The sequence below is a fragment of the Pongo abelii genome, chromosome 16, assembly GCF_028885655.2.
Source record: "Pongo abelii isolate AG06213 chromosome 16, NHGRI_mPonAbe1-v2.0_pri, whole genome shotgun sequence".
Taxonomy (NCBI): Eukaryota; Metazoa; Chordata; class Mammalia; order Primates; family Hominidae; genus Pongo; species Pongo abelii.
Window position 1 is genome coordinate 35,385,982 of NC_072001.2, and position 12,761 is coordinate 35,398,742.

The following is a 12,761-nucleotide window of genomic DNA, read 5'->3' on the forward strand; positions in this document are numbered from 1 at the left end:
CTTTAAACAATTTTTAAATTTAAAAAATGCATTAATGTCTTTTTATATCCATCAAGGGATGGATGAAATGTTGAATTTGAAGACTAATTCAGTAAGAAGTCCTAGGGGTTTAACTGTACATACTACCTGAACTGGCTTTTCTGAGAGATGAATCAATAATGAAACATGTCTGTTTTAAAAACTACCACATGTGACTGCTATTTTTGTTAGCTGAAAGCTGCAATACAGAGTATTACAGGAATGTGAAGGTGACTAGCTTGAAGATACGGTAACTAGAGAGTCAGAAAAGTTTTGTTTTAGACTTAATTTAATGTGTTTTTATTTTTTCTTATACAAAATAGAGATAATGTTGCTAACTTCATGGGATATTTGAGGAAATGATATGAAAGTGTCTGGACATGTGCAGTAACCTCATGGGTTCTTCTCACTGTCTTACAAATGTAAATAAAGATCTAATATTAATTTGGTTATCTAAGAAGCAACAAACAACTTAGTACATAGAACTTAGTAGACTGCACGCCCACATTCTGTAATATGATCACTAAGAACTTAATGTAGAATTTTAATAGTCATGTTTTTCTTAATTGTGGCAGAATTTAAACCTTAATTTTGTGATCTTTTTTAGTTTGTTTGTTTTTTGTTTTTTGTTTTTTGTCTTTTTGAGACGGAGTCTCGCCCTGTCGTCCAGGCTGTAGTGCAGTGGCACAATCTCAGCTCACTGCAACCTCCATCTCCCGAGTTCAAGCGATTCTTACTGCCTCAGCCTCCTGAGTAGTTGGGACTACAGGCATGCACCACCACGCCCGGCTAATTTTTGTAGTTTTAGTAGATATGGGATTTCACCATATTGGCCAGGCTGATCTCGAACTCCTGACCTTGTGATCCTCCCACCTTGGCCTCCCAAAGTGCTGGGATTATGGGCATGAGCCACCGCACCTAACCTCTGTGATCTCTTAAATATATATGAAGTTTTATTTCTGAAATACCAAATTTCAAATGAAGCATAGGCATTTTGATGTATTTCAGTTAAATTTAACACAAAAGCAGTAAATTGTAGTGACTTCATTTTTTTCAACCACAAAATGAAGATAACAGTGAACAAAGCTAAAGTAAAACTCAGAATTGAAAAAAGTCTCTGTGCATCAATAATAAATACTAACTCCAGCATGGCCAGTGAGCCTAGAGCCATTTAATGGATAGTGTTTGTCCTGTTGATTTAGCATGCATTGAAACAAGAAGCAAGAAGCAGATGAGCATCCATGGAAAAAAAAGTACTGGGAAAGAGGCTTGGCTTCAGAATGAAAGGCCATGTGTCTCATAAATGAATTTTGCCAGCCTCTATTCATTGCATAAAAATTGCTGTAGATGATAATGGATTTGCTGTCTAGAGCTAAGATAAATAGATTTGGATTCTAACCTCATCAGTTTACTCATTTTGAGACCTCCAGCTTCTTTACTCATCCTCCATCTTGATGAAATTTGCAGTGCCATATTTCTTGTATGGCTTTACATTTTGATTTTAGTATTTGAACAAATTTCAGTGTTCAAGATTGCACATAGTAGGTGCTCCATAAACCCTTATTTAAGAATCTGGGACTACCTGGACATACTTCTACAGTATGCTGGGAGTATGGTTTCTCTTCAGGCCAAAGTGGAATTTTACTTGATGGTTTGTGTGGAAGTTTAGAAATAACACTCAGAGCTGATATTTCTACAGATTTTCAAGTTTATCACTTTAATGAAAGCTTCTGGCTTCTTGTATTAAATATCCCCATAGTTTTCCTGATCAGTAAGAGGCCCCTCAGAGCAGGGTATACCTTATCATAGCCACCATTAAAAGTTCTTAGGACTTCATCTTTTGTCCCTCTACCATTCATTGCCTCTTCCCTCTTGATGCTGAAAGACTTTAGACACAAAAACAAAAAACATATTCTAGAAGTTGACAGAATTAAAAGTGTGCTATAGTGGTGATCTGGCACATTGTAATTGAGACTGAGAAAGGAGGTGAATGACTTCAGAGGTCGATGGAGCTGAAGAGAGTCTCTAGGAAATGTCATAGTCAAGAGGTTTGTATGCAGAATGTGTGGGTTGAAGAGCTATGCGGCTCCTGGTGAGAGGCACACTTATCTGGGATACAGTCTGGGGAGTCCTGGCGAGGCAACTTCCACCTGCTGGAGGAGGGGCTGGGGCGGAGCTAAGATGCGGAGGAGGGTGACGCACGAGCTCTCCAGTTCGCCCGCTCCTGGCCTGACCCCCACCAAGGCCCATACCGCAGTAGGCTCCTCGGGCTGCCCCTCGGTGAGTACAGCTTTGATGTCGGTTCCGCCGCCTGCCGCCAACCCGAGATTTCGTATCGCCAGTTGGGGGAGGGCGTCCTGCTAAAATCCTTGAGGTGGAGGCTGGGGTCAGACAAAGGATGGGTAGGGGATTAGAATGTTTGGCTATCAGTAAGGGGAAGGGAGTACTGAGGGAGGAGATTGTGTAGCTCATCAAATCGGAGCGGCGTTTGCTGGGATGGAAGTGAAACAGACATCCTGCGTTCAGAGTGGACAAGGGAAAGATGGAGATGGAGAGCCTCGTGTCTGCCTCCAGCCTTTTCCATCAGAATTGCAGATTTTGCTGTTAAACAGCTACTCTCAGCTCTTTGGAGAGCGAGGTTTTATATCTAGTGGCTAGAAAAGGCCTTTTCTTTGCAGAAAAAGAAATTGGAGGGCATAAAAATTTTAATTTCAGTAAAGGAAATGCACGATTTTGCCTCCTCCCACCTCTCCATCCCCCATCCTCAGTAGAAGAATGATTAGAAGGAGGGTTTGCGCCGGTCATGGTGGCTCACGCCTGTAATCCTAGCGCTTTGGGAGGCTGAGGGAAGGGGGTGGATCACCTGAGGTCAGGAGTTCGAGACCAGCCTGACCAATATGGTGAAACCCTGCCTCTATTAAAAATACAAAAATTAGCCGGGTTCGGTTGTGGGCGCCTGTAATTCCAGCTACTCGAGAGGCTGAGGCAGGAGAATCACTTGAACCCGGGAGGTGGAGGTTGCAGTGAGTCGAGATGGCGCCACTGCCCTCCAGCCTGGGCAACAAGAGTGAAACTCCGTCTCAAAAAAAAAAAAAAGAGGGTTTGCAAGGCCGTTGCCTGAAGCATCCATCCAAACAGGTTAAGCAGCTATGGGGTAAGCTGCAAGGATAATGTTTGCTTGTTTTGCAGACATACCCATAGAAACCAACATTTAGGACAGGTTGACCCTCCCACCCCCAGGCTAGTTTACTCCCTCTCACCACCACTGCCTCCCCAAATTCTAACCTCCACAACTGTTAAGGCAATGTTACCAACATAATAATACCAATATAGGGGCTCATTCTGTGCCTGGCATTGTCCTAAACACTCTTAACATGTATTCGCACACACCCTCACAATAACCCTAAAAGGTAAATGTTTTAATTATCTCCGTTTTGCAGAGGAGGAAACTGAGGGACTTGCCCACGATCACTCAGCATGTGGCTGAGCAAACATACCTCAGACTACCCCAGCAGATTGCAGGGCGGGATCTAAGCAACATTTTCCTTCCTTTCAGGATCTCAAACGTATTGGATGTTTGCTAAATTAAGATGTTTTCCTGCCACCACTCCCAACCTTCCTGAGCTTCTTGACCATTTGTATCTTCCTGACTCCCTCCTGTTAGCCTTTTATTCCCTGAGACTGGGAAAACCCAAGATGCCACTATCTCTTTCTCACAATTTAAGCAAGTTTGGTTTATTTGTTTTAGTAAGAGAGGGAAAGAGTGGTGAAGTTAGGAGTAATGCAGAACTTTCAGGGAGCTACAAGGAGGATAAAAATTTATGAGTGAGAACCACCATTCCAGCCTAGCTTTCTCAAGAATGCAAACGGGGGAATTGGATACCTGCAACTGTTTTGTTTAATACCTTTCTGCAATGATGCTCTGCCTAGCATGGAAACTTAAGACAAAAGCAACTTCCTAAGGATTTTTTATTACAACCCCTTTCTGAGTGGTCCTCGCACCACAACCTGGAGTGGGTGCATCATTATAATTGTATTATCACAATTGCCAATTGTAGCCTATCAGTATACATTTGGACTTTTATCTGCAGGTTAACAATGGTCTCCAGGATGGTCTGTACCATGCTATCTGGCCTACTGTTTTGGCTGGCATCTGGATGGACTCCAGCATTTGCTTACAGCCCCCGGACCCCTGACCGGGTCTCAGAAACAGATATCCAGAGGCTGCTTCATGGCGTTATGGAGCAACTGGGCATTGCCAGGCCCCGAGTGGAATATCCAGCTCACCAGGCCATGAATCTTGTGGGCCCCCAGAGCATTGAAGGTATTTACTGTGTTCTGATGGTTTGAAGTTTCCGTTAGCATTTTAAATAATATATTTGCACACTTCTCCTCACAACAACCTTATAAGTAGATGCTTTTATTATCCTATTTTTTTCAGAGGAGGAAGCTAATTTTTAAGAGACTCTACTTTCTGATGGTTTTCCCTTTCTTCTTCTACAGTGTCTACATACTTACATATACACACCCACATGAGAATATAAGTCCTGTGAGAGCAGGGACCTTACCTATCTAATTCATAGCTGTAGCCCTAGCACCTAGCACAATGTCTGGTACATAATAGGTGCTCAATTAATGTTTGTTGACTGAATGAAGGAGCATCTAGTGTTATCACTAAAGAAAGGTTAGAACCCAGACCTGATGTTTTCTCCTCACTGCTGATCTTAGGGAAATTGTGTCATCAGGTAGCCTTTTGAGTCAATGCCAGCCAGTACTTGTAAAAGAGCTTCAAAATGTAGAACCTACAGGATCTGACTTGATTCCTAGGAATGACTCCAGTATACCCAAGAGGAGACGAAAGAGGTACTGACATTAAGAGTTTATGCTGAAAGCTTTTGAAAATATTTAAAAATATAATTTTATTAAATAATAAATTAAGAATAATTAAATTGTTTTAAGGGGGCAAGACCATTTCCCCCCTGAAGTTTTCCAAGTTTCTGGCAATGTGGTCATAATACTTGTATTAGAAAGCAGTACCTCATTTGTTTGTTGTTTAATGATTTGTTTGTAAAGAGAATCTAGCTCCTAGGAGCTGGTGATGCAGCATTAGACAGATTCCTTATTTCCATGCCTTGCTTTTTAGCCTCTGATTCTAATGATCTCCTTCTCCACTAAGGCAGAATCCTAAAGAAGCAGCATGGTTAATTTCAGTTAAATGCAAGGGAGCATTTCCTTATATTTCAAGGATTTGCCCATGGAGTGGGTCCGAAGGAAAATGAGAATTACCTCTAAAAGCATACCAACCAAATGCTGTTTGTTCCCTACAGATTGATTATGAACTATTTTGCCTGAGTCTGTGATTTTCTAAAAATGCCATATGCCCCAGGGTTCTGTGAATGCCATGAATATTGTTGATATATGATTCTCATTTCTGTTTTGTTACCCATAGTTTTAAGCCATTGAGTAAAACTAATTCGGTGAGATTGTAGTCTGTTTAGGTTGACATTTGATTTCAGGAGTGGATTAACACAAACGCGTTGAATCGGCAAGCATGCAAACCTAGCACATGGCTTGAATTAGAACAAATCCGACAGAGCTTCCTGTCATCCCTTTTAGGGAGAATCTCAGTCCTTCTCAGCATCTGTCACCATTACTTCAAGCACACCTATATATTTCAGGCCAGCGCTTTTGAGACAAACAATAAATATCTACCTTTTTAAGGCAGGAAGTGCTTGGTTATTCACCTAAGCTGTTGTCATGGAGCTCTCTGAGTTTCCACTAATACCTGAGGCCTGATCAGCTGTGCTGGAAAAGAAACAGCCACTCCCGGGGCATCAAAAGCCTCTTTATCCAGAGACTCCATTCCCTCCAGTATCCAACTATTTAGTACCCACTATATACCAGACACTAGGCAGGAGACTGGTGCAGCTCTGCCCTAAAGATTCACAGTCCGAGTGGAGAGGGAAGTGGGGATACACATCAAAAGTTATGACAGTGCATCCCAGCAGGTGTTTTGATAGATGTACACACAAGCTGCTGCCATGGAAGCAAAGAGGAGTAATTTAGTCTGCTTAGGAGTGGATGGGGTGGCTATAAGGAAATGCTGCTTTGAAGAGGCAACATTTGACCTGGGTTTTGAAGTTTGAGTAAGAGTTCATCAGGGAACCATAAGTGTAAAGGCATGGAGGTACAACTATTATGTACCCACAAAAACTAAAAAAAATAAAAGGCATAGAGACATGAAAGATCATGGACTAGGACAATTCAGAATTAAAAACTCTGTTTCCCTTATTACCCTTGGAATAATGTGCTAACATAGCAATTTTTTTTTTTTTTTTTTTTTTTTTTTGAGACAGAGTCTCACTCTGTCACCCAGGCTGGAGTGCACTCTGTCACCCAGGCTGGAGTGCAGTGGTACAATCTTGGCTCGCTGCAAGCTCTGCCACCCGGGTTCACGCCATTCTCCTGCCTCAGCCTCCCGAGTAGCTGGGACTACAGGCGCCCACCACCACGCCCGGCTAATTTTTTGTATTTTTGGTAGAGACAGGATTTCACCGTGTTAGCCAGGATGCTCTCAATCTCCTGACCTCGTGATCCGCCCGCCTCGGCCTCCCAAAGTGCTGGGATTACAGGAGTAAGCCACCGTGCCCGGCCTAACATAGCAATCAATCTTAAGTCTCCCCTATCAGTGTCTGTGGAAGGGATGAATACCGACTGGAATTTTAGTTTTCTATTACTGTATAACAAATTACCACAAATTTAGCAGTTTCACACAGCATTCATTTATTTGAGTTTTCCACTGCTCAGGACTTTGGTGCAGATTAGTGTTCAGGTGCTGACCAGAGGTGTCGTCTTGGCTGCAGCTTTCGTCCTCTTCCAAGCTCATTAAGGCTGTTGGCAGAATTCCATTTGAATTATATTGTAGGACTGAGTTCCCTTTCTCTCGCTGGCTGTCAGCCAACCAAAGCCCCTCTCAGCTCTTAGAGGCCGCCTCAGGTTGTAAGCCACATGCCTTCTCATAGCAGGAAGGAGAATATCTCTTTAGTCTTCTGATTATAGTGTAATATGATCCTGGGAGTGACTATCCCATGACCTTTTTCGTATAACAAGGGACTGATATCTCATTAAATTCCCAGCAGGTGGGAATCTTGGGAGTCATCCTAGAATTGTCTACTATAGCTAGGATGAAAACTAACAAAGAGAATAGTCCAAAGATACTTGGGGCAAAAACAACAAAATAAAAAACCTGGGTTTTTCCCAGTCTGGGACCTTGGCATTGAATTTGTTGGGTGGTCTGATCATTTATTCATGTGAGTTAGTTATTGTTTCACCTGATCCATTTATTTGCATTATCTTTGCTCACACTCCCTGATGCTAATTTCCCTCTGACAGACACATGGAGTATCTTCCATACCCTTCCAACATTGATTTTAGGTTTTTATTATGAAGAACCAAGTTGGGAAAGTTCATTTTTAATTGTTACAGAAAGAATATACATAATATATTATCATATTTTATAGTAATACTGTATTCTGGTGTGAATTTCAAATACATTTAACATGGTGCTTATGAGCACAAACCATTGTCAGAGACACCCGAATTTGAATGCCAGCTTCATCATTTATTGCTAATGTGACCTTGGGCAAGTTACTTAACTCCTATAACCTTCTGTTTAGCTTCGGGGTAGGATTTAAATTCACTTACTTGTAAGCAGGTAATGTTCCAGTCCAGAGAAGCAAAAATAAAGTTTTAGCAGGGATAACTGTACTACCATGAAATAATTTCTAAACGAATCATCATCATCATCACCTTAGATAATTACTAGAAGTTAAGTTCCTTGCAGGCAGAGTTGTTCATTGCCCAACACATGGTACCTAGAAGACAAATATCTATCTTGTCTACTTAAATAAATTAATTGTATGATCAATGGATCTTAACAAATGTGTATATTTGCTCTCAAATATAGAATTATAAACTGGCCTTTTAGTATAGGAATATAGTATCAGTATAAATTAATGTTAGGTCAGTGAGGTATCATATATCCCATTAAAAAAACATTTCTTCTTTGATTCCATATCCCTTCTAGTTACTGTTCCAATTTTCTGCTGCCTTTCACAGCAGCCTTTCCTCACATGCCAATTGTACTTCTTCACCTCTCATTCTCTCCTGGTCCATTGTAGCCCACTGTTCTCACCACTCATTCATCAAACCAACTAGTATTTATTGAGTGCCAGGCACTGTTTTAGGTACTGAGGAAATAAACGTGAACAGCAAAGTAACAGGGCGAGGAAATGCAGTCCTTAAATAAACAAGTAAGTATTGGGCTTTCCTTTTTTCCTTTTTTTCTTTACCCATTTGTTAGTTTCGTTTACAGGTTTCTCTGGCGGCCTTTAAATGTTAAGTTCTCCAGGGCTCAGTGCTGGGTCCACTTCTCTTATTTCCCTCAATTCTCTATCTACTTGATCTCATTCATTCTCTTGACTCTCAATCCATTTCTTGGCTGGTGACTCTGGTGTTTGCATTTCAGCCCACATTTCTTTCTTGCATATCCATGGGCTTACACTAATTGCTAAATTGCCAGGTTTCAATCCTGATTTCTCAAACCACCACCTTCCCCAACCTGTTTATATAAGTCTTTTCTGTCTAAATGAGTAGTGCCCCTACTTAGCCATATATGCAAAGTAAATACCTACAGTAATCCTTGATTTTCTCCATCACACTTCATGCCTCAATTTTAAGTAATTTATTTCATTTTTATCTCTAAAATCCACGTGCAATATGCCTGTCTGCTTCTCTCTACCTCTACTCCAAACACCCTGGTCCAAGATACCATCATGTCTGGCATGGAGTTTTGAAATCGCCTCCTAACTCATCTTCCTGCTTCTATTCTTGATCCCTTTTCGATTGTTCTTCACAGGAAGGGCAGAGTTAAACTTGAAAAGTTTAAACCATATTAGTGTCATCTCCATAGCTACAATTCCACTGGTGGCTTCCCATCGTACCCTAAATAAAAATAACCCTTCTTGCCATGACCTACGAGGATCCACAGCTCCGGTCAATCGTACCCCCTACTTTGTTCCACGCATTCTGGCCCTGAGTCACACCGGCCTCTTCCCACCTCAAGGCTATCAACACAGGCTGTTCCTCCCACTCCTTGTGTAGTGAGTTTCAAAGTCACCCACTCAGAGAGGGCTGCCTGACTGCCCTGTCTGAGTAGCACCCCCTCCATTCCCTGTTGCAGTGTACTTTTTTTTTTTTTTTTGAGACGGAGTTTCCCTCTGTCCCCCAGGCTGGAGTGCAGTGGCACGATCTCGGCTCACTGCAAGCGCCGCCTTCCAGGTTCACGCCATTCTCCTGCCTCAGCCTCCCACATAGCTGGGACTACAGGCTCCCGCCACCACGCCCGGCTAATTTTTTGCCTTTTTAGTAGAGACGGGGTTTCACTGTGTTAGCCAGGATGGTCTCCATCTCCTGACCTCGTGATCCTCCCACCTCGGCCTCCCAAAGTGCTGGGATTACAGGCGTGAGCCGCCGTGTCCAGCCTTTTTTTTTTTAAGCTCCATAGCATTTTTTGTCATTTATAATCATTGTTTTCTTGCTTATTGTTTATCTCTCCAGCGGAATGTAAGCTCCATGAGGCTATATCTGTTTATTAACTGCATTATATTCCAGGTACATAGTAAGCATTCGGTAAATATTTGAGGAATTAATATATAATATCAGGGGGAAATAAATATACCTAATGGCAATACGTATGTAAATACTGTTTTACATCTGGATCTGCCAAGACTTTCTGCCTTTTAGTTCAAGGAAAATATTCCATTTCTATTCTGTGTTTTTAAAAATCTCTGCCTAGAGGTTCTTGCCATGGAGCTTAGTGGTAATGTGCTGAGCAAAAATGTCTGTTATCTAGAATTGACTATGACTGTGATCACCATGGTGCAAGGTTTGTGCCCTTTGTACAGTGCCTACCAAGGAGCCAGAAGGACTTTTTGTAGTCCTGGGTCTAAACCAGCAGAGGGCCAACTAGACTAGAAGTTTATTCTGGAAGATTCCTGAACCCTGGTAGCCAGCCTCCTGGTTGTTAATAGCTTTAAGTGGTTGCTGGGATAGAAGCATTTGCCAGAACATCCAGAGAGGATTGGGGGTTGTGTTTAACTTCTCCATGGGTGCCTTAAAAACAGCTTGGTAAGGAGCATCTTTCAAATGTGTAAATTCTTAGTCCAAAGCAAATAAAAACACAAAGACAAACAGGGACCTACTTGGCGTTACATGAAGAAAAGAGTGTGTATGTTTATGGCAGAGAACTCGGGTTGAGCCGTAGCCGTACTATTTTCTAGCTATGTGTAATCTTGGCAACTTTCCGAGCCTAGTTCTCTCAAATAAAATGGGCCCTAATAAAATGGGCTTGTCTGGTTCGAGTTGGTGTTTGAAAAATAAAAATAAAATAAATTGGGGTTTCCAGCCCACTCTTACATGCAATCAGTGGGTGCCGTTAGTAACTGAATTGCAGGCCTTCCTCCTCTCACTTTGTGGATTATCAACAACATGTTTTCAATCTTTAATGGCTTACCCTGATCTTATTTATTTATTTATTTTTTGAGACGGAGTCTCACTCTTTCGCCCAGGCTGGAGTGCAGTGGCGGGATCTCAGCTCACTGCAAGCTCCGCCTCCCAGGTTCATGCCATTCTCCTGCCTCAGCCTCCCGAGTAGCTGGGACTACAGGTGCCCGCCACCACACCTGGCTAATTTTTTTTTCATATTTTTAGTAGAGACGGGGTTTCACCGTGTTAGCCAGGATGGTCTCAATCTCCTGACCTTGTGATCCGCCCATCTTGGCCTCCCAAAGTGTTGGGATTACAGGCATGAGCCACCACGCCCGGCGCCCCAGTCTTATTTTTGATTACTCATCAGTTAGCAACACAGTTCAGAAATGCTTCAGTGCGCCATGTATTTCAGCAGTAACCATCTTCTCCCAAGCCCACGGTTGCTCACTGGTCTCCAAGACGTAGCTAAATGGCTACTGTTGTTGTATTATCCCCAGAAACAAATAAAGCCACCAACTGTCCAGGGGACTGATTCGGAGAACAATGTGCTGTGAGATGGGAGCCCTTGGGAGTCAGAACTGGTTGTGCCAGCTGACACTGATGATGGCCTTAGATGGCCTTGGATGAATCCAACCAGAAAATGTGCTTTCGTTTTCAAAACATTAACAGCCTCAGGTAAAAGATGGGCTACTCAGTGTCAGCTATTCATTTTCCCCACAGTTCTAGGCCACCAGCTATCTAGCACTGTGATAACACCAGGTATCTAGCCATTAAGATAGAAATGTATAAACATTAGCATTTGATGGCTCTGAGTACATTTTAAATCCATATTGCCAAACATTAAAATACCCACGTTCTGCCGGGCGCGATGGCTCACGCCTGTAATCCCAGCACTTTGGGAGGCCGAGGCAGGCAGATCACCTGAGGTCAGAAGTTCGAGACCCGCCTGGCTAATATGGTGAAACCCCGTTTCTACTAAATATACAAAAAATTAGCTGGGCGTGATGGCACGCGCCTGTAATCCCAGCTACTTGGGAGGCTGAGGCAGGAGAATTGCTTGAACCCTAAAGGCAGAGATTGCAGTGAGCCAAGATCGCCCGTTGCACTCCAGTGTGGGCAACAAGAGCGAAACTCCGTCTCAGAAAAAAAATAAAATAAAATACGTTCTTTTTTATAACACTGACTGTTGGACTTCAAATTTTTCACTTAGAAATAGAGACCCAAGGTTATTTTCTTAATAAATATCAAGTGGAGAAAGAGTCCTGTGGATGATAGGCTACTTGAAGAGGCAGATCCTAAGAGCCTCTACTCTGCCAAGCTTTGGCCTTGGTAAAGCAGCTGCAGTGCCTCCGCTTTGCCACAGGGTGGCAACAGTTGCTTCCCATTTGAGGATGGCGGGGTGAAGCAAACCTTGAACAGTAGGGGACCCTCGGTTTCTGGCTAGTCTCTCTCTGCAGCTGGAGAAAGCAGTGCAGCTGACTCTTATTATCTTGACTAAAATCTGTTTCTAGGTTATCCTCACCCTGGAGGAACCAATGAGAACATTGGGTTTGTAGGCCATCTATGAGTGGACTGGGACCCCCCAGTGGGCCCATGCCTTTGGGGTTGCATTTTGTCCACCTTGAACTTCAATTCTTAAAGTCTGTGGATGATTTTCAGTTTTTCTCTGTTGAGCAATTACATGGATAGTAATGAGAAATTCAAAAGAAACGGGGAGGTTCTTTTTGGGAGGGGAAAAGGATAGGAAAGATGAACATGATGACATGTTTGTGTGTGTTTACGGTGTCCTGGGTATCCAGAAGGCACTTAGATGTATATGGCACAGGAGAGATGTCTGGGAAAAGGAAGGGTTTCAGAGTCATCCCCGTGTTAGTGGTGGCTGATACTGTAGGAGTGGATGGGGTCACCCTGCGTAGGTATTGAGAACAACAGGGCACCTAAGACAAAGGCCAGGTAGATGAAGAAGAATCCACAAAGGAAACTGGGATAAATCGGCCAGAAAGGAGAAGAACCAGAAAGATAGAGTGTAATGAAAACAAGGAAATAGTGTTCTGAGAAGGGGCAGTGGTTTCCACTGTCAGGATCAGCAGAGAGGTCACATGAAACAGTAAAAACCATTGGGTGTCAAGTGTTCACTGGGGGTAGCAACACAGAAGTTACTACTTTGTGGGGGCTTTGGGCAGAGCCGGCTCTGG

The 12,761-nt window shown here is 42.8% G+C and overlaps 1 protein-coding gene across 2 annotated transcripts in view; it reads left to right on the top strand.

Moving 5' to 3' along the window:
• The first annotated feature begins 2,192 nt into the window (after positions 1–2,192).
• The window catches only part of SCG5 (secretogranin V), a 56,540-nt gene continuing 45,971 nt past the window's right edge, over positions 2,193–12,761 (top strand). For both annotated transcript variants that reach the window (XM_002825241.5, XM_009249643.2), the window contains exons 1-2: positions 2,193–2,298; positions 4,110–4,342. In XM_002825241.5, the coding sequence (XP_002825287.1) occupies positions 4,117–4,342 (226 nt within the window). In that variant the 5' untranslated portion in view covers positions 2,193–2,298; positions 4,110–4,116. The remainder of the gene's footprint in view (positions 2,299–4,109; positions 4,343–12,761) is intronic.